Source organism: Giraffa tippelskirchi, chromosome 4 (assembly GCF_054371585.1).
Source record: "Giraffa tippelskirchi isolate mGirTip1 chromosome 4, T2T-mGirTip1v1.2.pri, whole genome shotgun sequence".
In the NCBI taxonomy this organism is placed as follows: Eukaryota; Metazoa; Chordata; class Mammalia; order Artiodactyla; family Giraffidae; genus Giraffa; species Giraffa tippelskirchi.
Genome location: NC_137278.1, coordinates 180,120,076 through 180,147,671, shown reverse-complemented (window position 1 = coordinate 180,147,671; position 27,596 = coordinate 180,120,076). Strand labels below are relative to the sequence as shown.

At 35.8% G+C, this 27,596-nt stretch overlaps 1 protein-coding gene across 6 annotated transcripts in view; it reads right to left on the bottom strand.

Moving 5' to 3' along the window:
- KRAS (KRAS proto-oncogene, GTPase) overlaps positions 1-27,596 on the bottom strand; it is a 44,856-nt gene that overhangs the window by 6,416 nt on the left and 10,844 nt on the right. For 3 of the 6 annotated variants that reach the window (XM_081483784.1, XM_081483785.1, XM_081483783.1), the window contains 2 exons: positions 12,281-12,459; positions 11,124-11,283 (listed from right to left, as the gene is read on the bottom strand). In XM_081483784.1, coding sequence (XP_081339910.1) covers positions 11,124-11,283; positions 12,281-12,459 — 339 coding nt within the window. Of the gene's footprint in view, positions 1-2,832; positions 2,834-3,044; positions 3,169-11,123; positions 11,284-12,280; positions 12,460-27,596 lie in introns of all 6 variants that reach the window. The other 3 variants (XM_081483780.1, XM_081483782.1, XM_081483779.1) reach the window with 2 other exon arrangements.

The window sequence follows — 27,596 nt, the reverse complement described above, 5'->3', positions numbered from 1 at the left end:
TACTGATACAACATATGCTTCTGCTTCACCCACAGGAGAAAGGAAAAGTGGGTAGACAGTTCATCAGCAATACAATCAAGGCTTCATATATATAAATTCTTCATGTTAACCTTCGTAACACATAAAGAGCAAAAAACTTCCAATGACAAAATAAAGAAAAATTATTTTCTTATAAACAATACCAACCCTGACTAATTTATAAACATAAAGTATTAGAATGGGATGGAATCTTAAGAGAGGATCTATTCCAACTCCCTTACCCTTCACAAATTCCCTTTGATCATACATCCTTATGTAGTCTACTTCATTTCAACAGTTTTTATAATGAAAAACATCAATGATACAAAAATGTTGAAGTAGACAAAATGAAAAACCATGAGACAGATATAGAGAGGACACACCCTAAGGTAAAAACAATATATAAGTATTTAGGAGACAATGAAGGCAGAATTTGATTACATTACCTTCTTCTAAGATTCTGACAAATAGTTTATATTGCACTGAACTCTCCTTTCTATATAATCTTATTAATAATTTTAATGATTAGTAAAATATTAAAATTGATCAAAACAGGGCAGTGGATGCCTTTTTTTCATGTGGGAACTAATCATTCTCATATACACGTGAAGAAGACAAAACAGGATACCACTAGGGTTATTTTGTTCAAACCACATCATTTTAGGACTAAGAAAAACTAATTTGCATATATTTATCACTGTCAAATTAATTTTGTAAAAATATCTTTATTTAAAAAATTTAGGTATTACCAATACAATTTTTTCCTTATATAAAATACTATTCATGATCACTGAAAAAGATTTAATTCCTCATGCCCAACAATTTGACATTTAGACTACAGTCACTGACATAGTTTGCACAAATTTGAGATTTTAGAAAAGTATACACTTTCATCTGTTTCAAATAAAAACTGAAGCATAAAACTTATTTCATTCTAAATAGTTCTACTTTACAAATCATCTAATAATAACAGAGTAGGAAGAAAAAAGACTAGCACTTAACTCTGGTCATAAATGCTGTTATTTCAGAAGTTTTACTTTTCAGACTGCATCCCAAATGTTAGGTTTTATCACTTCTAAATTAAATATTATTTTGTACAATGATGCTAAAATATTAAGAGTTCATAAATCTCAATAAAAATTAATGCCAGTCATTAATTTTGCTTTGTTTCTTTGTCCGGGTTTAGTTCATAACATACCACATAGTATCTTTGGAACTTCGTCTACTATTCAGAAGTTTATTTTTGGAGATACATTATTTCAGACCTTCGACTCATATGAAGAACACCAACCTTTAGTTTAATCAGCACAATAAATGATATCCTCCAATTTTATTTCATGTTCTCACAGAACATTATAGGCTGTAAATAATATGCATCAAAACCTTAAGCTTTGGCATGAACCTTATGGCATCTATTGAGGGAAATATTTTCTAAGGAAAACCAAATTTAATATGGGTTGGTTTAGAAAGGAAATTGAGAAATTCCACTCAATAAATCCAACTGGGCAGCTCCTGTGTGCCAGGAACCTCATTAGGCCACAGACATACAAAGATTAGAAATATATGATTCTAGCTCTCTAAAATTCTTACTGTATAGGAATCAAAAAATAGGTTATTTCACTTTAACATGGTAAGTGTGTAACAGTCAAGAGCAATAAACTGGGAATACACAAGAAGGGCATTATGCCCAGTCTAATGGTGGTTTAAAGAAAGATTCTTAGAGAATAGGAGATTAGACAAGCATGAAAGTGTGTTAACTAGTAAAACTAGGGGATAATAACACTAGCATTCCGAACAAGAGCAACAGCCAAGACTTAAGGGAAGGGAAGGAATAACATAGTGCTGATTTACATGAAGACAAAAAAAGTTCAGTCAAGGAGTTTTTTAGAGATAAAACCAAAGGTGAGAGGGGAAGGAAGGTGTTAAGGAGCCACATATATGCTATGATCTCTCTGGTTGCACTGTGAATGAAGGCAGCAAAAGGTAAACCAAGTAAGAGGTTTCAACAATCCCAGCAAGAAATGATAGAGGTCTGAATTAATGATGTGATGCAAGTTAGAATGTGGGCTTCCCTAGTGGCTCAGTGGTAAAGAATCTGCCTGCCAGTGCAGGAGATGGAGGTTTGATCCCTGATCCAGGAAGACTGAACATGTCATGGAGCAACTAAGCCCGTGTGCCACAGCTATCAAGCCTGTGCTCTAGAGCCCAACAGTGGCAACTACTGAGCCCACGTGCATGAAGTACTGAAACCCATGTACCCTAGAGTCCATGCTCTGCAACAAGAGAAGCAACAATGAGAAGCCTGCGCACTGCAACTGGACAGTAGCCTCCACTCACCGCAAATAGAGAAAAGCCTGTGTGCATCAATGAAGGCCCAGCACAGCCAAAGAAAAAAAGTTAGAGTGTAACATCATAATAGGAATTTGTGGTTGCCTCCAAATGGACGTGAAAAATAGGGAGTCATCCCAAGACTCCCAGGTTTCTCACTTGGGTAAAGAAGTGATGCTGATGTCACTAAGTTAAGAGAGCAGAGACAGAATAAGTACCTGCCTGTGGAAAGTCCAAAAGAAAACATACTCTGTAAGAGTGATCCCTCCCCTGGGGAGGGAGGTGGGAGGGGGGTCCAGGAAGGGGAACACATGTAAACCCATGGCTGATTCATGTCAATGTATGGCAAAAACTACTACAATATTGTAAAGTAATTAGCCCCCAACTAAAATAAATAGATTTATTAAAAAAAAAAAAGTGATCCTTTCCCACTTTCTGGGCCATTCAACTCCTCTATATGGTCCAACATATTTTGTCCCTCAAGACCCTGACAAATGTAGTCTATAGCCATCAAAAAATTGCCTCAATTATAATACCCATTAGATTAAAAATAAATGTATTGACTGTGGAAGCAAACTACAAGTTTATTTTTTTAATACTTCAAACTAGAATCCCACACCAAGGTAGATCTCAAGTGGTTGCTACTTTGTTAGCTGTGAAAAACATGTTTTCTGCCAAAATTAATATGCTGAACTTACCAGTTTACATTACAATGCATTTTTTAATTTTCACACAGCCAGGAGTCTTTTCTTCTTTGCTGATTTTTTTCAATCTGTATTGTCGGATCTCTCTCACCAATGTATAAAAAGCATCCTCCACTCTCTGCATTGTAAAACACAACTTCTTTAAAGTCTGTTTCATTGGTAATAGTAATTTATTGGGACAGCCATGTGCAAGAAGTTTGAAATTCTGAGCTTTACTTGAGCATTTTCTTTTTTCAAACAGACATCAGACTGTTTGAATAGAACTGGGGATTCAGTATTAAAATAGGGCATAAATCCTGATGTGTTCTTTGAAATGAAGTTTTGTTTTATAATGGGCTAAGAATTTTTTTTAAAAAAATTTAAGTTAGGAAGTACATGTTTTATTAGTACCTGTGTATCAATTAATGCAATCATTTTAGTTAGTCACAGAATTAATCAAAGTCTAAACTGAAGTTAGATTTAAATTATTTCTTTGACTTAGGGAAAACAAGTTATTTTTGTACCACTGATCCCCACCCCTGCTCTGAGTGGGGAGTGAGGAGAAAAATGGTACAAAAGGGACAGTCAGACTTTTGTTTAAACACACACACATGCATGCACACAACACCTCAAAATACAGCTGGGTCAAGAGACTGGAGTCATGAGTTCTATCTTCAATTGCAACTGTCCAGTCAATTTCCAGAGCCCACAAATGGAACCAAGACTGGGACATTTGTGGATAGAGAACTACACTATTTAAATAAAAATGCTAAATAAGGGCTGTTTACCATAAAATGAAAATATTTTTAGTCGTTTAAAAAATACAAAATAGTAGCAGTGCAGTTTTGTATCTGTGTATCTGTATTACAAGTCTTAAAAATAATTTTTAGAACAATATCCAATGTACTGGCTTCATATCTTCTAATTTACACACTCCGAAGGAGCCAAGGGGGCTTCTCCTGCTTAAGGCTATGGTGAGAAAGCTACGACAATAAATGCAATCATATGTGCCCATATGGAGATGTTTTATGTCTTTTCTAGTCTAGAAAACTAGACAGTAGCCAAGAGAACAAAATGTTTAGATTAACTGTACTGCTAGTTTGTCCAGAAGAATGTAACCACCAAAGTAGAAGCTTACATCTAAAAAAAGAAATATTAATTTCTTAAAAGCATTAAGAATACTTAAAAGTATTAAGTATTAATACTTAAAAATATTAAGAATTCTTTAGTATTTCTAAAAAGAAATACTAACACAAATATTAATCTACATAGGGCTTCCCAGGTGGCACTAATGGTAATGGTAAAGAACCCATCTGCCAATGCAAGAGATGTAAGAGACATGGGTTCAATCCCTGGGCTGGGAAGATCCCCTGGAGGAGGAAATGGCAACCCATTCCAGTATTCTGGCCTGGAGAATCCCGTGGACAGAGAACCCTGGCAGGCTACAGTCCACGGGGTCTCAAAGAGGCAGATACTACTGATGCGACTTAAGCACACATTAATCAACATGTGGTACAAATTAACTTGAAAGATATATGTTCCATTCTTCTAAAAGAAAGATGTGTTTTAAAAATGTTAGTGGTTTATTTTACCGTACGTTTAATTTTAAGCTTAATCTGTTTTTTCAATTTTAAGACAGAATTACTCACTATGGGAAGTGGCATATTTAAGTCTCTGTGATTGGTAACACCAGTCTTTCTATAAACCAAATGTGACAAAATGGACCCAGTACCTAAAAAGCTGATTTGTACCAAAAATATGATTTGCAGTTTTAAATTCAATCAAGCACAGAGAATCAGCCATTTAAGTATTAACTTAAGTAAACCAACAGCTAAAGCTTAATCTTAGCATGCATACATCATCACACATCCAGTGCTTATAATAGCTAAGGAAAAGAAAAGGGGCATCTCAATTTTTGTATGGAGAGGGCAATGGCAACCCACTCCAGTACTCTTGCCTGGAGAATCCCCTGGACATAGGAGCCCGGTGGGCTGCAGTCCATGGGGTCACGAAGAGTCGGACACGATTGAGCGACTTCACTTTCACTTTTCACTTTCATGCATTGGAGAAAGAAATGGCAACCCACTCCAGTGTTCTTGCCTGGAGAATCCCAGGGATGGCAGAGCCTGGTGGGCTGCCATCTATGGAGTTGCACAGAGTCGGACACGACTGAAGCGACTTAGCAGCAGCAGCAGCAGCAATTTTTGTAGCAATATTAATTTTTACAAATCTTTAGAATATATTAAGAACTGCTTCAGTGGAACTCAGTAATTTATCTTTAAAGTAAAACTTTAAAATTCATAAAATTAAGTTTCAGTTAAGTAGGGATTTAAATAATGTTAATTATATGTTAAAATGTACCTCTGAAGTTATTGTATCAACTTGTGATATAAAAATCTGTACACTTTTAATGAATTCAATTTAATCAACTAGATAACTAAGCCAACTACAAAATAAAAATTCCAACTATTTTCTGAAATCATTAAATATACTGGTACTTTAAATGAGACAGCCACATGTACCTATATATAAAATTTTTAATATTTTGTACTTATCACTGCTGTCTAAGAAGCAAGGGTTTGTTTTTAAGAAATTACTGTTCTCATTATTAGATAATTAAGATATTAAAAGAGCTTTAGTAATGCATATAAAATATAAAGCATGTGCTGACATTTAAGATATCTTCACTAATGATTCTCTCTTCAATTTGAAAATTAATGCAAGAAATTTCAAATATATGTATACACAAATAAAACAAACCAGGTAAAGCTCTTATTTTTAAGAATAAAACCTCTCATTCCTGTTTAAAAAAGAAGGTATAAGGTCAGTGTAGAAGTACTGAAATATTCTATGATGGAGGAAAAAGACAGGGTTTTGTTGCTCTACTAATTTAGCAGAAGCAAATTTTGATTGTAATTTATTTCTAAAACTAGTTTGAATGTGTCTACTTTTTAAGGATGCACATCCCATCACCAATATCAGAATATGTGATTTTTGTTTCCAGCAATGCAGAGAGAGAATTGGAAGCCAATAATTAAAAAGAACTATACTACCCACCACCAAGAATTCAGTATCAGGACCTCAGAGGCTAAGATAATTAACAACACCAAGAAATAGTTGTTCCAGAATGACTTTTTCATTTCTCATCTTTACTAATAGAAAATTTAAATCAGATTTTAAAGAATCAGTTATTTACCATATTTTCTGACTTAATTACTTATTTCTTGATAATATGCTTTAAAGTCATACTGACATGAAGAGAACATTACTGATCCTTGTATGTACCTTAAACCACTGGCACAAAACACTGGTTTCATATTCCAGAATTTGTAGGTAATTTTAAAAGATTAAGCATAGCCAAAACAGATGTTTAATACCAACTCTGGCTAGTTGCTAAGGTCTTAACTGGCACACAATGATTTATTCTTGAGACTATAGCTTGTTGCCACAATATACTCATTTTCAGATCTCACTGATTAAACAACCGAGACACAAGTGCGTACTGTAGGAGCAAAAGTGCATGTGTCTATGTATGTAAATTTTTAAATAAGTTTTTAAAGATATATTTGTATATGTTCTTAAATCAAGAGATTTGACAGTACTTTCAGCTCAGTCATTATCTGAAAACATACTGTGGAGACTATGGAAATACAGCACTTCAGTACAGGAGAAAGAACTGTTAACCACATCATTCTGTACCCTGGTGCCTGTAATGTTTTCACTAACCAATTCAATTTTAAACAAGTACTTGTTCCAGTTGAACAGTTTACTATCTGCCAAAACTCTTTCAATGAAATAACACTTCAAATATCTGAACCATAGACAAATGCAAGAATACGAGCTTCCCTGTGTTGTTGTTCAGTCATCAGGTTGCGTCCAATTCTTTGCGGCCCCATGGACTGCAGCACACCAGGCTCCCCTGTCCTTCACTATCTCCTGGAGTTTGCTCAGATTCATGTCCATTGAGTCAGTGATGCCATCCAAACATCTCATCCTCTGCCACCCCTCTTCTAGCCTTCTTGGGGGAGAGCAATGGGAGGAACAAGATGTATTCTAAAAAGCAACTCTGCATCACTGAATTGGAAAGAAACCTTGCCAAACGATAACCTACCTCAGGAACTACTGAACTGCTTCAGAGGCTATGCTATGCATTGGTGCACAGCAGGTGCTCAGTTAATTGTTTTGTCTAGTTTTAACTCATAAAAAGCAAAGTTCAAAATATCAATCTTTTGTACACAATCCCAACTACTGCTAAAAAGAGAAATGTGGCACATAAGAACATTTTTTGTTTGGTTTGCTTTGTTAAAACAGCTTGATCATAAGCTTTCTTTAACAGAGGTCTTCCAACAATTAAATTTATGTATCTAGAAATTAACAACAAAACAGAAAATCAACTTTTTAAAATTTTTTATTTTTTTTAAACTTAAAACATTTTTAAGTTCATAAAACAAATTTTCACATTATGCTCAAATTGAGACCTCCAGAAAGCAAAAAAGCTGAATCAGGAGTAACAGATACTCAGAGAATTCTGCTTTTGTCATCCACTTTCCTGAATGCTCCCCACTTTTGATTTTAGCAGAGTGGAAAACACACTGCTGATTACCATGGTGTCAACAATTTGGTTTCAACAGCCTTTGCGAACACTGCCATGCACTGCCCAAAGAGCCCAGAAAAATGTCTTCTAGACAGCAGACTTTATTATACACTTGGAACACAGGGACCTGATACAGCCTACCTGCAGAAACAAAAACTACTTTGGCCTTTCAGATGTGGACTAAAATGATAGTTGAAAACTATAAATTTTATAAAAATATAAAGTAATTATATTTTAGCCATAAAATTGGGCTTTTTAAAATAAGAAACTAATTAAGTTGGTAAAATATATAGTCTTCAACCCTTACCTTAAAAATACTAGAGTAAAACTCCTACTTCTCTTTCACAGAATACATAAATTTTACTTTAAAATTACTAATGTTAGCCTATAAAATTTAAGTCGAAAGTCTGACCTAACTTCTCAAGTCTGGTCAAAGAATACAGTTCCCTAGAGAATCAACAATCAGCACAGTACAACCCACAAGCCTAGTGCAGCCACAGCCTATATTTTTGTACTGCCCACAAGCTGAGTGATTTTTGCATTTTTAAAGAGCTATAAGAAAAAAAAAATGCAACAGATATCACTTGTGGCCCAAAAGCCTAAAATATTTATCATCTGACCCTCTGCAGAAAAAGCTTGCCAGCCCCTGACTTTTATCTATGAAAGTTCTAAATGCATGTCCTGTTACTAACTTGAATATAACTTTCTCTTGTTTTGTGTTTTAAGTTCATGCTCAAAACCAAAACAGGGCATGAAACAAGTAGCTGCTGATAAACTACAATGAGGATATGCATATTCATTTTGCTCAAATAATAAATAAATAGGAGATGAATATCAAAACGTTCTGCAGAAAATAGGGCTTCAAATTTTCACAAAAACTGGAGATGTAAATTAAAATTTATAAAAATTTACATATTTCCTTTTCTCAATTACTTAGAATAGTTATTTCAAGTCTTCTAAGAGCATGCAAATATCAAATTAATTTCAACAGAGAGAAATGAATAAACTTTTGAGAGACAAATCAACAAGTCCATATAATAGAGAAATCAAAGATCAGAAACTAAATATCAAAGTTGTAGTTTAGCACCATAAATTACATAACCAGATCAATAAAACAGGATATAAATATAAAGAAAAGCTGAGGGCTAGAAGGTTAAGGAATAAAGTACAAGTATTTCTTTGTAATATATCACTGTATATTTTAATTCGATGATCCATAAAAATGTCTACAAAACTAATTCAGGTTAATCCAGTAGGAATCACATACATACATTACCTTCCCTACCCCTCCCTCCACAAAAACCAGTATAAAACCTAAAAATATATTTTAAAAGGAAACCAGGTAGTTTTCCGATTAGTTATGAATGCTGTGGTGTATTAAAGTATTAATGTCAAACACTAAGAATCCATAGTACTTCTGAGGTAGTAACCATACAACAAGGAAAGGAGACACAACTATTTTAGGCTCTTATATCAAATGAGAGTGGAGGGTAACACTGCAGAAGTAACAAGACTTCCTTTTCTGTCCTTTATTACCTTTCCACTCCAGATGTCCATGTACCAAAGTCAGCATCACTTGAGAGCTTGTTAAAAATGCAGAATCACAGGTTCCAACTTAGACCCTAATTCTAATTCAGAATTAGAATCTGGATTTTAATAAGAAGCACAGTTGATTCTTATGCATATTAAAGTATGAGAAGTACAGCTTTATTTGCAGCCCTTTACAACATTAGGCAAAGTCTATTAGACTTTTTTCTTTCCTTTGTACAATGTAAATTAATGTCTCCCAATCTAAAATATTTCTTTTTAAAGTTATAAATAATATAAGTTAATAAAATGTTAATGGTATAATATAGGTAGCAGGTTTGAAAATGCTTTCAGTAAAAATCCTTCAATTTTATATCTGAAAAATTTTCATATGAAAGTGGGAGAAAAACTTATAATGTTATAATCATGTTTTCTGAGTACTTCCTAAGGGAAATCCAAGATTCTAGTCAGAGAAGACCAATACAAAGATGATAAAAATCAAACCTCTTCCTAGTCTTTGGGACTTGGGAATGCTATGAATAAAATCTTAATTCTTCCAAAGTAAAATGAAGTAATGTATATACCAAGTATTTCTGTAACTTATAAATCAGGTTTTAGAATGAGATAATCTGGATTATGGTTAAAAACTATAGTAATTCAGCTTTTGATTCCAAATGAAGACTTAAAATAGTTTTTTTTCACTGTGTACCAAATTTGTACAACTAGAAAGTGGTACATATAATCTTCCACCAGGGAAGCAGACATATATACACTAGCTGAGTGATGGTTTACTTTTAAAATTTTTATCCCTTTACAAAATTCAGTGAAAGATCTAGAAGATGTTGTTATAAGTTTAACCATGTAATGAATGTTCATCAATTTTCTTAACTTTTAGCATGATCAAGTTAAACTCCATGAGATTGGTTTTCCAGGCCATAACCAGATAAGGCCCCAAACAAATGTTCACGTTGTATGAAACATTCTAGTATTCCACCATAACATTATATATTCCTTTCTAGGAATTTATTTATTCTATATGTTAAACTCTTATTTCACAAAAAGAGGTTAAATCATATCAATTAATTTTACCTAGGGAAAAAGTTACTTTTAAAGTAAAGATAATTTTTGAAACAAAATTCAGGATCAATCTGGTGGTGGTGTTTTTTTTTTTCAGAACAACACAGTAAATGAATAACTGAGAATTCCTATTTGCTTTCTAAATATTCTCCTGCCTTAATGAAAGTGAAGTCGCTCAGTCGTGTCCGACTCTTTGCGACCCCATGGACTGTAGCCTACCAGGCTCCTCAGTCCATGGAATTTTCCAGGCAAGAGTACTGGAGTGGGTTGCCATTTCCTTCTCCAGGGGATCTTCCCGACCCAGGGACCGAACCCGAGTCTCCTACATTACAGGCAGACGCTTTACCATCTGAGCCACCAGGGAAGCCTAATGAAAACTTCCCTGAAAAACAAATATATCCTTTAAAAGAATATTCTAGCAAAGTAAAATTCTCCAAACACAACATTTAAACTAGAAACATATGACATAATATTCTTAAAAGCACTTCAAAAATCAGAAACTCAAAATTTGTCTCCCTGTTAATTTTAAAAATAAAACAGTAAAAAAAAAAAAAAAAAAAATCCCACATTTCTTGAATCCTGACTATAAGATGTGCTGAACTGTTCAACGTGGAAAGAAACCAAAGCCAAAAATAACGCATGGACACTGGAATGAGGACTGCCCTCTCATATCCTTTAGAGAACATTTACCAAGTAAATATTGTTTTACTTCCTATTTTAGTATAATGGGAAAAAAATCAAGTTATGCTATCAGGTGTGTACATTTATTAATGTTCACGCCTTCCTGCTCCCAAAATGACATTATTGGAATATATATTAGTAAATTGTGATTAATGATTAAAATCACTTGATATAGTTTGAGAGGACAGATTTGTATTTATTACAATTTTACTTACCTGTCTTGTCTTTGCTGATGTTTCAATAAAAGGAATTCCATAACTTCTTGCTAAGTCCTGAGCCTGTTTTGTGTCTACTGTTCTAGAAGGCAAATCACATTTATTTCCTACTAGAACCATAGGTACATCTTCAGAGTCTTTAACTCTTTTTATTTGTTCTCTGGGGAGGAAAAAAAAAAGTTATAGCACAAGAATTAGTAACAAAAATCTTTCAGAAACTATTCACAATTTTGTCTCATAAAATATAGTTAAAGGGTTGTTAATGTAATTCCTAGTTCCCATCACACCAAATTTTCCTTCCTCCTACTTATTTTTCTCTATTCTAAACAGAGAGAACTTCTATGTCTTTTAAGAGATCAAATATCCAAAAATATAGTAGTCTACAGTCTAATAGGTTCATATGCAGGTAGGTCACAATGATAAAACAGAAATAATGAAAAATTTTAGGCCAAAGAAGTGCTATGCCTAATTTTTAAAATTATAATCTTAAAAACACATACTGTGTATGTTGCTAAATGTACATGTACATAATTAATGTTTTTATAAAAACATGAATTAAAACATTAACATATTTTTAACTTTCCATTCTTAAAAAAGAGCACTAAGAGGAAAGATTTTGATTTCTATGTGAACAATTATTTTAATAAAAGTAACCAATTTTATGCAAATTCGCCAAGATTCTTTAATAACTGTATTAACACTTCAGTCTTTTAACTTCAGAGTTGTGTTTTTCCTTAATTATCTAAAGCCAATATTGATTTTATTCCAAGAAATGACACACTAAATGGACTTTTTTTCTAAGGCTATTGAAGTGGCATCATCTCAATTATCTTTTCACATTTTTGTTCATGGTTTTCATTTTTATGATGGATCTAGCATAAAGCTTTGTTTCTCCAGTACAGAGTGGTTAAAAGCACAGGTTTTGGAGTCAAATAGGCCTGCTTTTCAATTCCAGCATCGCCACTGTGTGATCTGGAACAAGCTGCTCAACTGCTCTAATCCCTAAGATTTCATTTGCAAAACAGGGATATTACCTACCTCACAAAAATTATTTTAGTTTAAATTAGATAATTTGTGCATGGCAGTTAGCAAAGACTCAATAAATGGAGATACAATCACTCCTCAATGTCAATTTATTTTATTCAACTTAAACCCACCTATAATGGTGAATATCTTCAAATGATTTAGTATTATTTATGGCAAATACACAAAGAAAGCCCTCCCCAGTCCTCATGTACTGGTCCCTCATTGCACTGTACTCCTCTTGACCTGCTGTGTCGAGAATATCCAAGAGACAGGTTTCTCCATCAATTACTACTTGTTTCCTGTAGGAATCCTGAGAAGGGAGAAACACAGTCTGGGTTATCATGGTGCACCTTTTACTTCTAAAAAGGTGTTAGACACAACTCAAACAAAAACCAATCCAATTCAAAACTGGGCAAATTGAATAGACAGGTTTCTAAAGAAAATACACAAATGGCCAATAAGTACATGAAAAGATGTTCAACCTCATTCAGGAAATGCAAATCAAAACGACAGTGAGCCACCACTTCACTCCCACTAGAGTGGCTATTAAAAAAAAAAAGGTAATATAATAAGTGCTAGTAAGGATGCAGAGAAACTCGATCCATCAATTCCATTCCTAGGTATGTTAACAAAAGAACTGAAAGCAGAAACTCAAATACTTGTATGCCAATGGTCATGGAAGCATTACTTACAATAGCTAAAATGTACAAACAACTCAAATGTTTGTTGGATAAAATGAATGTGGATAAACAAAATGTGGCGTGGCGGCATGACTGTACACACACACACACACACACTGAATGGAATATTATTCAGCCATAAAAAGGAATGAAATTATGATATATGCTATACAACATGGATGAACCTTGAAAACATTATGCTAAATGAAGTCTGACACAAAAAGACGAACATTCTATGATTCCATTTATATTAAGATACTTAGAAAAGGTCAAGTCACAGAGACAAAAAGTAGGAAAGAGGTTACCTGGGGCTGAGGAGAGGGGACTTGGAGAGTTATTATTTAATGGGCACCGAGTTTCAGTTTGGGATGAGGAAAAAGTTCTGGAAACAGAGCTAATGGTTGTCCAATGTTGTGAATTTACCTAATGTCACTCAACTGTACACTTAAAATTATGGCAATGATAAATTTTATGTGTATCTTACCAGTTTTTTAAAAGTTTTTTTTAAAAAAGGTGTTACAAGAAGATTCAACAATCCAAGTGCACAGATTGATAACAAAAAGACCCAAAATTCTCTGTAAAGAAAAATAATTATTACAAAATGGGATAGCTCTATCAACTCTTCCTATTCTGGATGATTTAGGTGGCAAGAAAAACCAAGCAACTTACAAATAATTGTCATGCATTTATTTTACCTATAGTCAAGGGAATTTGTAAGAGAATGGTCAATACTGAGAATATTCATACCCTCCATAGTCCATTTCTACAGTCCTGGGAACAATATTTAACAGATAGATACTATGAAAATGCTAAAGAGAATGATTGTTCTGTAAATTCTGTGAGATCCCTAGTAAAAAAGAGAGGGAGTGGAGAAGAAAAGAGAAAGAGTTGGATATCTTAGAGACACTGCAACTCAAAGAGGGAGTAAAGAAAAGAGGGTGAGTAACATAACAGAATCTTGAAATGAAATTTGACTTTCCTCTGACTTTTGATTAATGTGTGTGTATCTACTCAGTCACTCACTCAGTCGTGTCCAACTCTGTGACCCCATGGACTGTAGCCTGACAGACTCCCCTATTCATGGGATTTCCCAAGCAAGAATACTGGAGTGGGTTACCAGACTCTTCTCCAGGGGACCTTCCCAACCCAGGGATCAAACCCACATATCCTGCATTGGTAAGTGGATTCTTTACCACTGAGACACCTGGGAAACTTCTGATTAATCCTCATGCATAAAAGATTTCACACACTGTCTGCCAAAATAGACTTTAAAAAATAAGGGAAGGAGCTGGTGTAAGGCGAGGTCATGGAAGCAGAGGCAGGGCTAATAATGGGTATAAAGTATAAGCCTAAGGACACTGTTTCTTCTTGTTCCACCTTTAGTTCATGAGTTACTTTACAAGCCAATTATTTACAAAATGGTCATTAAAAATTATGTTTTTGGTAAAATGTTTGAAAAAATGTTCACAGCATACAGAGTATTCTAAGATACGTATGTGGCATGTTCCCAGTATCTCTACACATTTGTGTAAATGTATCTATATACATTAAAAAACTCATGGTAGTATGTATATTAATGTTAACAAAGGGTATGTCTCTGATGGAAAGAATTATCTAAGAAATAATTGATTACTTATCTTTTTTTGGTAACGTGTTATTTTAAATGTATTTCTTTGCCTCTTAATTTTAAAAAGTGTGAAAGATTACCATATTAGACTATGATCTTGTGCTTACCTTTTGAAGTAAACTGTATTTTCCAAATGTCTATAATAAAAAGCTGTTTATCTCACTAGTCAGAAAAAAAGGATGAATATTTAATTTTCCAAACAAGAAGCTCTTGACCAAAGATTTGAACATTTGGTTGACATTTTATTTTAGCCTAAAAGAGCTGGACACAGTGACTAAACAACAAAAAAACAACAAATTCCCTTAACTACTTGAAAGAACTCTTGTATATTATAAATTATTTAATAAAAACCAGTGTTTTCGAGGTATAATGAAAGAGCAGGAATTAAGAGCAAAGTACAGTGTATTCAAATCAATCCATTCATTACCCAAGTGTGGCTACTGAGCATGTAAAACAGACCAAAGACTTTTCCTCATAGTCTTCACTTGCCAATACTAGTGCAAGTTAACCTTATGGTTAATAGTTTCTTTAGTCTTTGAAATTTCCTATCAACAATGAATTAAAGACTATATCTGGAGCCATACAGATCTATACCTAAGGCGTGGCTGGAGGATCACTCATGTGACCACAGATACTGCCTATAAAACAAAACACCTCAGTAAATTTCCATTTACAAAATTTTCAAACACTCTGTGTTTCAAAAGTATGTGATGTGGAATAGTAGCAGTTTCTGCATGTATTTCATAGCATGTTCCCAGGATGAACACTCCATCAAAGAGACTGGGAAACTGGGAAAGCAGTCTCTATTCATTCCTATTATCTTTTCCCTTCTAAGCCGTAAAGACACTGACAGCAAAATTCTGACTCACATTCTGCTATTGAAAAAAAATAATCTACAACCTGCCTATAAACAATGAGGTGGAATCTGCTGATTACAAAGAATAGGTTTAGGTTAAAAACGTAAACCAGTATTTCCCAAGTTAATTTTAACTAGAGTCATCCTTAGAAGCGTAACTAGTCACTGAGCTATATAAAAAGGCAATACAACTTGGTAAAAACTTAAGAACAAAAGTGTTACATGGTGAGATGTGATCTGAAAAGAACTGACAGGTTTTGAGACAAAGCAGATAGCAAGCCCAACAAAAATGATATGTAAATACTAGAGGGTTTGTTCCATCTTCAGGACAGCCGTAAGAAAAATAGTATATGGAGGTAGGAAAAAATGTATGCATCAATGGAGACTCTTTCCCAAGATGAAAGCCTAAATAAGCAAACTACTGCCCACAGGCCAAATCCTGCTCACTTGTTTTTGTGTGGCCTATGAGCCAAGAATAGTTTTCAGGTTTCTAAATGGTTGTTTAAAAAAAAAAAAAGATTATGTGACAAAGAACCAAATGATGCTTAACAGAAGTTTGGCAACCCCGCTCTAAGCTAATAAAACGCCTTATCACAAATCTAAAGTACTCTTAACATATATTACTCCTTTTATTTTTAAAACACAAACCATCACTGAGAAAATACAGGTTATAAAGCCTAACCAGTTTAAAACCACATAAATTCCACAATGAAACTAGTTAAAGACAAACCAAGAAAAGGATTAAGACTTTACATTTTTAATTAGTGTTATTTCCAGAAGAATAATAATATAGAATAAACTTTTAGATCAGGTACATATGTTACTAACATCCTCTGGAAACTAGGATAAAAGAAAGTCACTTAAAAAGTAACTCAACATAATAAAATGATAAGTGAGGGAAAGTTATTCCATAATTTCCCCTTATTCCCAGCTAAAGTACTATTTTTTAAATTTAAAAAAGAAAAACTTTTCTAAATGAAATATACTATGCTGGCAAAAGTTAAGCACAGACAGAAGTCAGACATTTCTGATGATACAGCTAACAGGTACAGCCCTTTGGGAAAGCAAGTATATTACTTATCAAGAGCCACACAAATGTTCATAGCCTTTGACACAGTAATGCTACTTATGGTAAAGGATGCTAAGAAAATATGGTTTACTTTCAAAAAACTATAGTTAAGAGATATACTTAACATGCATATCCCAAAACATTTTACCAGCAAGCACAAAATTACAGATTTTTAATACCCACAATCTTATGCCATTTATCTATTTTCAAGATATACTCCAAATCCAAGCACTCACCACCATCACTCTAGCCCAATGTGCTGTGTCTCACGCAATCTCCTACAATTGCTTTCTAGCAGTTGTTGCTAGTCCTACAATATATTCTCTAACAGCAGCTGGTGATCATACTATAATTTGCAACTATGTACTTATGTGTAATTATTCAAGTCTATATCCCCTACTTGGCTTTAAACTCCAGTATGGTTCAGCTTGCATCTGTTTTATTCACTTCTATGTACCCTGTGTGTCAGTCTTGAACACAGTAGGTATTCAGTAGTTGAACAAATAAACCATTCCACTGTAAACATATGCAGGCACTATAAAACAGTCTTATAAAAATAAAAACAGCTACAAGAATCAACCTCCCTGACTTCAAACTATACTACAAAGCTACAGTCATCAAGACAGTATGGTACTGGCACAAAAAAATAAATATGGACCAATGGAACAAGATAGAAAATCCAAAGATAAACCCATGCATATACGGGCACCTTATCTTTGACAAAGGAGGCAAGAATATACAACGGAGAAAAGACAGTGTCTTCAATAAGCGGTGCAATAAGCTGTCCTGGAAACTGGACAGCTACATGTAAAAGAATGAAATTAAGAACACTCCCTACCACCACATACAAAAATAATCTCAAAACAGATTAAATACTTAAATGTAAGGCCAAAGCCTGTAAGGCTCTTAGAGGAAAACATAGGCAGTACACTCTTTGACATAAATCGCAGGAAGATTCTCTTTAACACACATCCTAGATTAACGGAAATAAAAACAAAAATAAATGGGACCCAGTAAAACTTAAAGTTTCTGCACAGCAAAGGAAACTATAAACAAGATGAAGACAACCCTCAAAATGGGAGAAAATAATTGCAAACATAGTAACCAACAGAGGATTAATCTCCAAAATATATAAGCAGCTCATACCGCTTAATGTCAAAAAAATGAACCCAATCAAAAAATGAGCAGAAGACCTAAACAGACATTTCTCCAAAGAAGACATACAGATGGCCAATAAACACAAGAAAAGATGCTCAACACTGCTCATTATTCAGTTCAGTGGCTCAGTCATGTCCAACTCTTTGCAACCCCATGGACTGCAGCATGCCAGGCTTCCATGTCCATCATCAACCCCTGGAGCTTGCTCAAACTCACGTCCATTGAGTCCCTGATGCCATCCAACCATCTCTTCCTCTGTCGTCCCTTTCTCCTCCTGCCTTCAATCTTTCCCAGCATCATGGTCTTTTCCAATGAGTCAGTTCTTCACATCAGGTGGCCAAAGTATTGGAGCTTCAGCATCAGTCCTTCCAATGAATATTCAGGACTGATTTCCTTTAGAATTGACTGGTTTGATATCCTTGCTGTCCAAGGGACTCTCAACAGTCTTCTCCAGCACCACAGTTCAAAAGCTCATTATCAGAGAAATGCAAATCAAAACTACAAGCCTCATACCAGTCAGAATGGCCATCATCAAAAAATCTACAAATAATAAATGCTGGAGAGGATGCAGATAAGGGAATCCTCGTGCATAGTTGTTAGAAATGTAAACTGATATAGTCACTATGGAGAACAGTATGGAAATTCCTTAAAAAACCAGGAATAAATCTACCATATGACCCAGCAATCCCACTACTGGGCATATACCCTGAGAAAGCCATAATTCTAAAAGACATATGTATCCCAATGTTCACTGCAGCAATATTTACAATAACAAGGACTTGGAAGCAACCTAGATATCCATCAGCAGATGAATGCATAAAGATGTCATACATATATACAATGGAATATTACTCAGCCATAAAAAGGAATGAATTTGAGTCAGTTGTAGTGAGGTGAATGAACCTAGAACCTCTTATACAGAGTGAAATAAATCAGAAAGAGAAAAACAAATATTATATATTAACACATATATATATGGAATCTAGAAAAGTAGTACTGATGACTCTAATAGAGAACAGACTTGTGGACACATGGACACAGTCAGGAAAGGTGAGAGTAGGACAAATTGAGAATGTAGCACTGACATACATACACTATCATGTATAAAATAGACAGTGGGAAGTTGCTATTTAACACACGGAGCTCAGGCTGGTGCTTTGTCATGACCTATAGGAGAAGGGTGGGGGGAGGGGAAGGGGGCTCAGGAGGTAGGGTATATGTATTAATATGTAATTATGACTGATTCATGTTTTTGTATGGCAGAAATCAACACAATAATGTAAAGCAATTTTCCACTAAATAAAAAATAATAATAATCAACAGGGTGTACCCATCTCATCACCACTCACTCAACAATAGGTCTTACATTTTTATTTTTCTCAGTTTGTTAGACCAAAACCCTATTGTATTAATATCTCTTTCTTTGAGGACTAGTAATGTTACATAGTTTTTCTTTTTCATATTAAGTCCCATAACCTGTGTCTTTTGCCCTTTTGGGATTCTTGTCTTTTTTGTCCTGACCCAAAGAAAGGCAATGCCAAAGAATGCTCAAACTACCACACAACTGCACTCATCTCACACACTAGTAAAGTAATGCTCAAAATTCTCCAAGCCAGGCTTCAGCAATACGTGAACCATGAGCTTCCAGATGTTCAAGTTGACTTTAGAAAAGGCAAAGGAACCAGAGATCAAATTGCCAACATCTGTTGGATCACTGAAAACACAAGAGAGTTCCAGAAAAACATTTATTTCTGCTTTATTGACTATGCCAAAGCCTTTGACTGTGTGGCTCACAATAAACTGTGGAAAATTCTGAAAGAGATGGGAATACCAGACCACCTGACCTGCCTCTTGAGAAACCTGTATGCAGGTCAGGAAGCAACCGTTAGAACTGGACATGGAACAACAGACTGGTTCCAAATAGGGAAAGGAGTACATCAAGGCTGTATATTGTCACCCTGCTTATTTAACTTCTATGCAGAGTACATCATGAGAAACACTGGGCTGGAGGAAACACAAGCTGGAATCAAGATTGCCGGGAGAAATATCAATAACCTCAGATATGCAGATGACACCACCCTTATGGCAGAAAGTGAAGAACTAAAGAGCCTCTTGATGAAAGTGAAGGAGGAGAGTGAAAAAGTTGGCTTAAAGCTCAACATTCAGAAAACGAAAATCATGGCATCTGGTCCCATCACTCCATGGGAAATAGATGGGAAACAGTGGAAGCAGTGTCAGACTTTATTTTTCTGGGCTCCAAAATCACTGCAGATGGTGACTGTACCCATGAAATCAAAAAGATGCTTACTCCTTGGAAGGAAAGTTACGACCAACCTAGAGAGCATATTAAAAACCAGAGACATTACTTTGTCAACAAAGGTCCGTCTAGTCAAGACTATGGTTTTTCCAGTAGTCATGTACGGATGTGAGAGTTGGACTATAAAGAAAGCTAAGCACCGAAGAACTGATGCCTTTGAACTGTGGTGTTGAAGAAGACTCTTGAGAGTCCCTTGGACTGCAAGGAGATCCAACCAGTCCATCCTAAAGGAGATCAGTCCTGAGTGTTCATTGGAAGCTGAAACTCCAATACTTTGGCCACCTGATGTGAAGAGCTGACTCATTGGAAAAGACCCTGATGCTGGGAAAGATTGAGGGCAGGAGGAGAAGGGGATAACAGAGGATGAGATGGTTGGATGACATCACCGACTCAATGGACATAAGTTTGGGTGAACTCCAGGAGTTGGTGATAGACAGGGAGGCCTGGCGTGCTGCAGTTCACGGAGTAGCAAAGAGTCGGACACAACTGAGCAACTGAACTGAACCAACCGAAGTTTTTTAAAGTCTCTTCCAACTTATTAAAATGCCTTCAAGTGTTGTTTTATGTGTAGAAACTGATCTGTAGACCCAATGGAAGGATTTGAAAGTTAAGAATAAATCTTTCAATAATGAGATAAACTCACTTATCAGGACATCATTTTGTCATTTTTCTATTATAATTAACAGTAATCAAGTTATTCAGTATGTTCATCTTCTAACATATTCAGCTGAGTTTTCTGCTAAGGCAGTTAACCTTGTCATGAGAAGACATATTACAGTAAACAAAGTCTAAAGAAATTATTAACTTTTACTAAGAGTAATCATATTACTATTTATAGTAATTATGACAGCCAAGGCTTACTGAACCCTTATTTATATGTAGGATACTGTGATAAGCATATTAAAAGCCTTATCCCATTTAATCTCTATCTTCATGCTGCTGATTCCATCAGATGCTCTTGTAAATATGAATAAGGGCTGCTGGAAATGTCAGCTAAAGCATTCTTTGAGGATTTACTTTTGATATGTTTGTAAACCCAGGTCTCCCGCATTTCACGCGTATTCTTCACCAGCTGAGCCACAAGCAAAGCCCAAGAATACTGGAGTGGGTAGCCTATCCCTTCTCCAGTGGATCTTCCTGACCCAGGAATCAAAGCGGGGTCTCTTGCACTGCAGGCAGATTCTTTACCAACTGAGCTATCAGGGAAGCGTATTCCATACAGTGGTTATAAATCATCAAAAGTGGTTGTACACAGCTAGTTCTCAGAGACAGCTAGAAACATACAACAGCCTGCTATGTTAGAATTACAATACAGAAACAAAGAATTTGGGACACACAAACACAGGCTTATTTATTAGTTCTTTCCCACCTACCTACTCCTTTCTCCCTTGCATATTAGGAACACTTACTAAAAATCTAGTAGGTATCATATACTGTGCCAGGCATTAATAAAGTTTCTAACCTCAAAGAACTAGGTCTGGTGAAAGAGCTATGAATGTAAACACATGATTACAACTCAATGAAATAAATGCAAAACGCCTCATGTAGAACAAGATGGCAAATAGAAGAAGAGATCAACTTTGCTTATGTGAATTAAGAAAGACAGGAGGACCACTCCAGGCAGAAAGAAGCACAAAAACATGAAACAGCATGTGGAGTACATGGAACCAAGAAGTCCCTCTAAGAGACTATAGGCAATTAGAAGTGAAACTGCACCATCAAGCAGAGGCCAGGTTATGGAGGGTATAATAAGCCATATTAAAAAGTTTTGAACTTCATTGTATACTAAGTCATGAAAAGGTTTTTAAGTAGGGGGAGGATCAAATTGACATGGTTCACTATTATTATGGTTCACAGCATTATTATGACAAATTATAGAAAGAGCCCAATATGGAATTTGAAAGATGGTAATGATAACCCTATATGCGAGACAGAATAAGAGACACAGATGCATAGAACAGTCTTATGGACTCTGAGGGAGAAGGTGAGGGTGGGACGTTCTGGGAGAATAGAATTGAAACATGTATATTATCATATGTGAAACAGAGCACCACTCCATGTTCGATGCATGAGACAAATGCTCAGGGCTGGGGCAATGGGATGACCCAGAGGGATGGGATGGGGAGGGAGGTGGGAGGGGGGTCCAGGAAGGGGAACACATGTAAACCCATGGCTGATTCATGTCAATGTATGGCAAAAACTACTACAATATTGTAAAGTAATTAGCCCCCAACTAAAATAAATAAATTTATCTTAAAAAAAAAATAAATAAAGTCCCGAAGCTCAGAAAAAAAAATAAATAAATAAAGGAAATCCTTGATTAAACTGGCAATTATCAAAAAAAAAAGAAAGAGCCCAGAGGAGAGGCTGGAAGATGAGTTTCAGAAGCTTTTACAAGAACCTGAATGAAGTAAGGCAGCAACAGTAGTAAGATGGAGAAGATTAAACAGTTTTAATAAATATTTAACGGGTGAAACGGATAGAAAAACCTTCATATATCCCCTACAGCAACGTTTATAGCACTGTCATGCAAAATAGCCAAAAAGAGGAAACTATCCAAATGCCCATCAACTGATGAATACATACACAAATATTCATACAAGAGAATATTATTCAGCCATAAAGCAGAATGAAGTATCAAAACGTGACAACATAGATGAACTTTGAAAAATTATCCTACATGAAGGAAGCCAGACACAAAAGGCCACATATTGCATGATTTCAGTTAAATGAAATATTCAGAATAGGCAAATCCAGAGAGACAGAAAATGGATTAATAGTTACCAGGGGCTGACTGGAGAAGGGTTTGGGTCATAACTGTTAATTGGTATAGACTTAAATAGGGTGATGGTGATAGTTGTGTAACTTTGTGAATATACTAAAAACCACTGAACTGTACATTTTAAGAGGGTGGATTTTATGTTATGTGAATTATATTTCCATTGTTTTAAATGGCACAACTAACTGTTTAGAGATAAGAACTTAAGAGGGAGGGGAAAGGAAAAAACGGGTTCAATCTGAGGCGCGTTGACTTCCGTCATGTTTGTAGGTTGCTCTGGTGCTATGACCTGCAGGCAGCTTTGATACACAGGTCTGATGCTCGGGGCCCGTCATCCAAACTAGAGATATACTCCTGAACCTTGCATATGTGGCAGCTGCAGAGCTCCACTTACTTGTGGTGTGCATGCATGCAGTCACTTAGTCGTGTCTGACTCTTTGTGACCCTGTGAACTGTAGCCCATGAGGCTCCTCTGTCCATGGGATTTCCCAGGCAAGAATACTGGAGTAGGTTGCAATTTCCTTCTCCAGGGTTATCTTCCCGAACCAGAGATCAAACCGACATCTCCTGTGTCTCCTGCACTGCAGGAAATCTTCTTTACCCACTGAGCCATCAGGGAAGGCCACTTGTGGTGTGTGAGTATGAGCAAACTACTTAATCTCTAGTGTACTCTAAGCTATCGTTCCTTGAGCTGTAAAAGTGGTTAAATAATAATACACAGGACTTTGTATACAAGTTAGAATTAAAGACCACAAAAATTCCTTTATAAAATGAAAAGTCCTATAAAAAACCAACTGAACATCTACATCTGGACTACTTTTCCCAAAACCACTCACTGTATTTCAAAATAAATATAATGGAGCTAGATAAGATCCAGGGAAAAAGAGCTAAAACTGTGAGGTTTATGAAGGATTTCTGTATTGATTAGGAAGCAAGGGTGTTAAAAGAGCTTGTTCTCATGGCAGAATTCTGATTAAGACATTCATTAAAAGTAAGAATAAAGAAAACAAAGACTTCTCTCAAATAATGGATATTTGAAATTATAAAAACACATTGACTCTTAGCTTAGGGCTAGAGAGAATAAAATGGGTACTATGTCTAAGAGATAAAACTAGTTCAAAAATCTGAATAAAATGAAGGAAAATTTGAATGACAAAGTTTGAAAATGAGGATATTATAAGCCTATATCCGTAACCTATTGAAGTCATGTGGCATTCTCCCACAAATTATCACCTGATGCCAAGGTCAGATTGGATCCATCATGGATCCAATCAATAATTACAGATGCTAATATAATTTTCATATATTGAATTATGTACCTCTCAGCTATTCTTTAATTGGCCTAATACCAATTTCTTTGTATATTTTTATCTCTAATGCATCTGTATTATTCAATTTCTCAAGGTTTTAAAAGGGGGGAAGAAAATAAATATGAAGTAATCTAATAGTACCTAATACTCTAGTGACTCTTCTTCCTCAAAAATGAGGATGTATTTTTCCCTCTCAAACAGTATATACTCATTTTTAAAAAAAACCAAAAATACTACGGAGAGTGTGACATATGTCCTACCATATTTTATGTACATATTCCCATACAAAGGGCTATGATACAGCTTCTCATACATAATGAACCATTTTTCAATGTCAGTACATATAGATCTACTTAATATCTTCCAACAACTGTGTAATATCATTTATATAAATATACCATAACTTACTTCACCCATTCCTTAATAGTAGATGTGATTATTTTCACTTTTAAAAATTATAAACAGTGCAATAAACACTCCTGGATATACATTTAAACATTTATCCAATTGAATCTTTCAGGTAGATTTCTGTAAGTGGGATCAACTGACATGTGGTTTCCATTTTGATATGTATTGCTAAACTGATGACCTCCAGAAAAGTTTATAATCATGTATGTTCCCACTACAGCATAAAGAGTACACATTTTTCCATACCATTCCAGGTGTGCTAGCATTCTAATCTTAGCCATCATGAAAATAAAAAACGTTATTTAGGGAATTCCCTGGCGGTTTTGTGGTTCAGACTCCACATTGTCACTGCTGAGAGCACGGGTTCAATCTCTGATTGGGGAACTAAGATACCCTAAGCTGCAGAGTGCAGCCAAAAAAAAAAATGTTATTTATTGTTTGAACTTGCATTGCCATATTAATGAAGTATCCCTTAACATGGTTCTACATCACTTTTTGTGTGAGTGTGAACAGGTTGGCTATTTGTGTGCTTAGCCCCCACCCCCGCTTTTTTTCTTTTTGGATGTTTGCTTTTTTCTAATTCAGATACAGAAGAAGGTCCTGACTTGATAGACAGTGCAAATAGTTTTTCCAGGTTTTCATCTGTCTTGTATTTCTGTTAAAGATGTCTTAATTTCCATGTAAACAAACAGTTCAATTTTTTCCTAAATGGTTTAAGAATGCTTTGAAAAAGTGAAAAGGATCCCTACTTTTCTCAATGGAGAAAAATATTTAATCCCAAGTCCACAAATAGAAAAGATAACCTAATGTTAAATTATTCAATCTGTGTTAAGAGTTTTGCCACGAGAACGCACTGGTAATAGCAAACACTCTATTCCAGCAACACAAGAGAAGACTCTACACATGGACATCACCAGATGGTCAACACCGAAATCAGATTGATTATATTCTTTGCAGCCAAAGATGGAGAAGCTCTATACAGTCAGCAAAAACAAGACCGGGAGCAGACTGTGGCTCGGATCATGAACTGCTTATTGCCAAATTCAGACTTAAATTGAAGAAAGTAGGGAAAACCACTAGTCCATTCAGGTATGACCTAGATCAAATCCCTTATGAGTATACAGTGGAAGTGACAAATAGATTTAAGGGACTAGACTTGATAGACAGAGTGCCTGATGAACTATGGACAGAGGTTCGTGACATTGTACAGGAGACAGGGATCAAGAAAATCCCCATGGAAAAGAAATGCAAAAAAGCAAAATGGCTGTCTGAGGAGACATTACAGATAGCTGGGAAGAGAAGAGAAGCAAAAAGCAAAGGAGAAAAGGAAAGATATTCCCATCTGAATGCAGAGTTCCAAAGAATAGCAAGGAGAGATAAGAAAGCCTTCCTCAGCGATCAGTGCAAAGAAATAGAGGAAAACAACAGATTGGGAAAGACTAGAGATCTCTTCAAGAAAATTAGAGATACCAAAGGAACATTTCATGCAAAGATAGGCTCGATAAAGAACAGAAATGGTATGGACCTAACAGAAGCAGAAGATATTAAGAAGAGGTGGCAAGAATACACAGAAGAACTGTACAAAAAAGATCTTCACGCCCCAGATAATCACGATGGTGTGATCACTCACCTAGAGCCAGACATCCTGGAATGTGAAGTCAAGTGGGCCTTAGAAAGCATCACTACGAACAAAGCTAGTGGAGGTGATGAAATTCCAGTTGAGCTATTTCAAATCCTCAAAGGTGATGCTGTGAAAGTGCTGCACTCGATATGCCAGCAAATTTGGAAAACTCAGCAGTGGCCACAGGACTGGAAGAGGTCAGTCTTCGTTCCAATCCCAAAGAAAGGCAATGCCAAAGAATGCTCAAACTACCGCACAATTGCACTCATCTCACATGCTAGTAAAGTAATGCTCAAAATTCTCTAAGCCAGGCTTCAGCAATACGTGAACCGTGAACTTCCAGATGTTCAAGCTGGTTTTAGAAAAGGCAGAGGAACCAGAGATCAAATTGCCAACATCCGCTGGATCATCGAAAAAGCAAGAGAGTTCCAGAAAAACATCTATTTCTGCTTTATTGACTATGCCAAAGCCTTTGACTGTGTGGATCACAATAAACTGTGGAAAATTCTGAAAGAGATGGGAATACCAGACCACCTGACCTGTCTCTTGAGAAACCTGTATGCAGGTCAGGAAGCAACCGTTAGAACTGGACATGGAACAACAGACTGGTTCCAAATAGGAAAAGGAGTACGTCAAGGCTGTATATTGTCACCCTGCTTACTTAACTTATATGCAGAGTACATCATGAGAAACGCTGGGCTGGAAGAAACACAAGCTGGAATTAAGATTGCCGGGAGAAATATCAATAACCTCAGATATGCGGATGACACCACCCTTATGGCAGAAAGTGAAGAAGAACTAAAGAGCCTCTTGATGAAGGTGAAAGAGGAGAGTGAAAAAGTTGGCTTAAAGCTCAATGTTCAGAAAACTAAGATCATGGCATCTGGTCCCATCACTTCATGGGAAATAGATGGGGAAACAGTGGAAACAGTGTCAGACTTTATTTTTGGGGGCTCCAAAATCACTGCAGATGCTGATTGCAGCCATGAAATTAAAAGACGCTTACTCCTTGGAAGGAAGGTTATGGCCAACCTAGATAGCATATTTAAAAGCAGAGACATTACTTTGCCAACAAAAGTCCGTCTAGTCAAGGCTATGGTTTTTCCAGTAGTTGTGTATGGATGTGAGAGTTGGACGGTGAAGAAAGCTGAGCGCCGCAGAATTGATGCTTTTGAACTGTGGTGTTGGAGAAGACTCTTGAGAGTCCCTTGGACTGCAAGGAGATCCAATCAATCCATCCTAAAAGAGATCAATCCTGGGTGTTCATTGGAAGGTCTGATGTTGAAGCTGAAACTCCAATACTTTGGCCACCTCATGCGAAGGGTTGACTCATTGGAAAAGACCCTAATGCTGGGTAGGATTGGGGGCAGAAGGAGAAGGGGACGACAGAGGATGAGATGGTTGGATGGCATAACCAACTCGATGGACATGGGTTTGGGTGGACTCTGGGAGTTGGTGATGGACAGAGAGGCCTGGCGTGCTGCAATTCATGGGGTCGCAAAGAGTCAGACACGACTGAGCGACTGAACTGAACTGAACTAACTGACATTATCATTTTTATTTCCACAGCTGTCTAATGTTTAATATTAATGTTAATTAATTAATATTTAAAATTTATATAT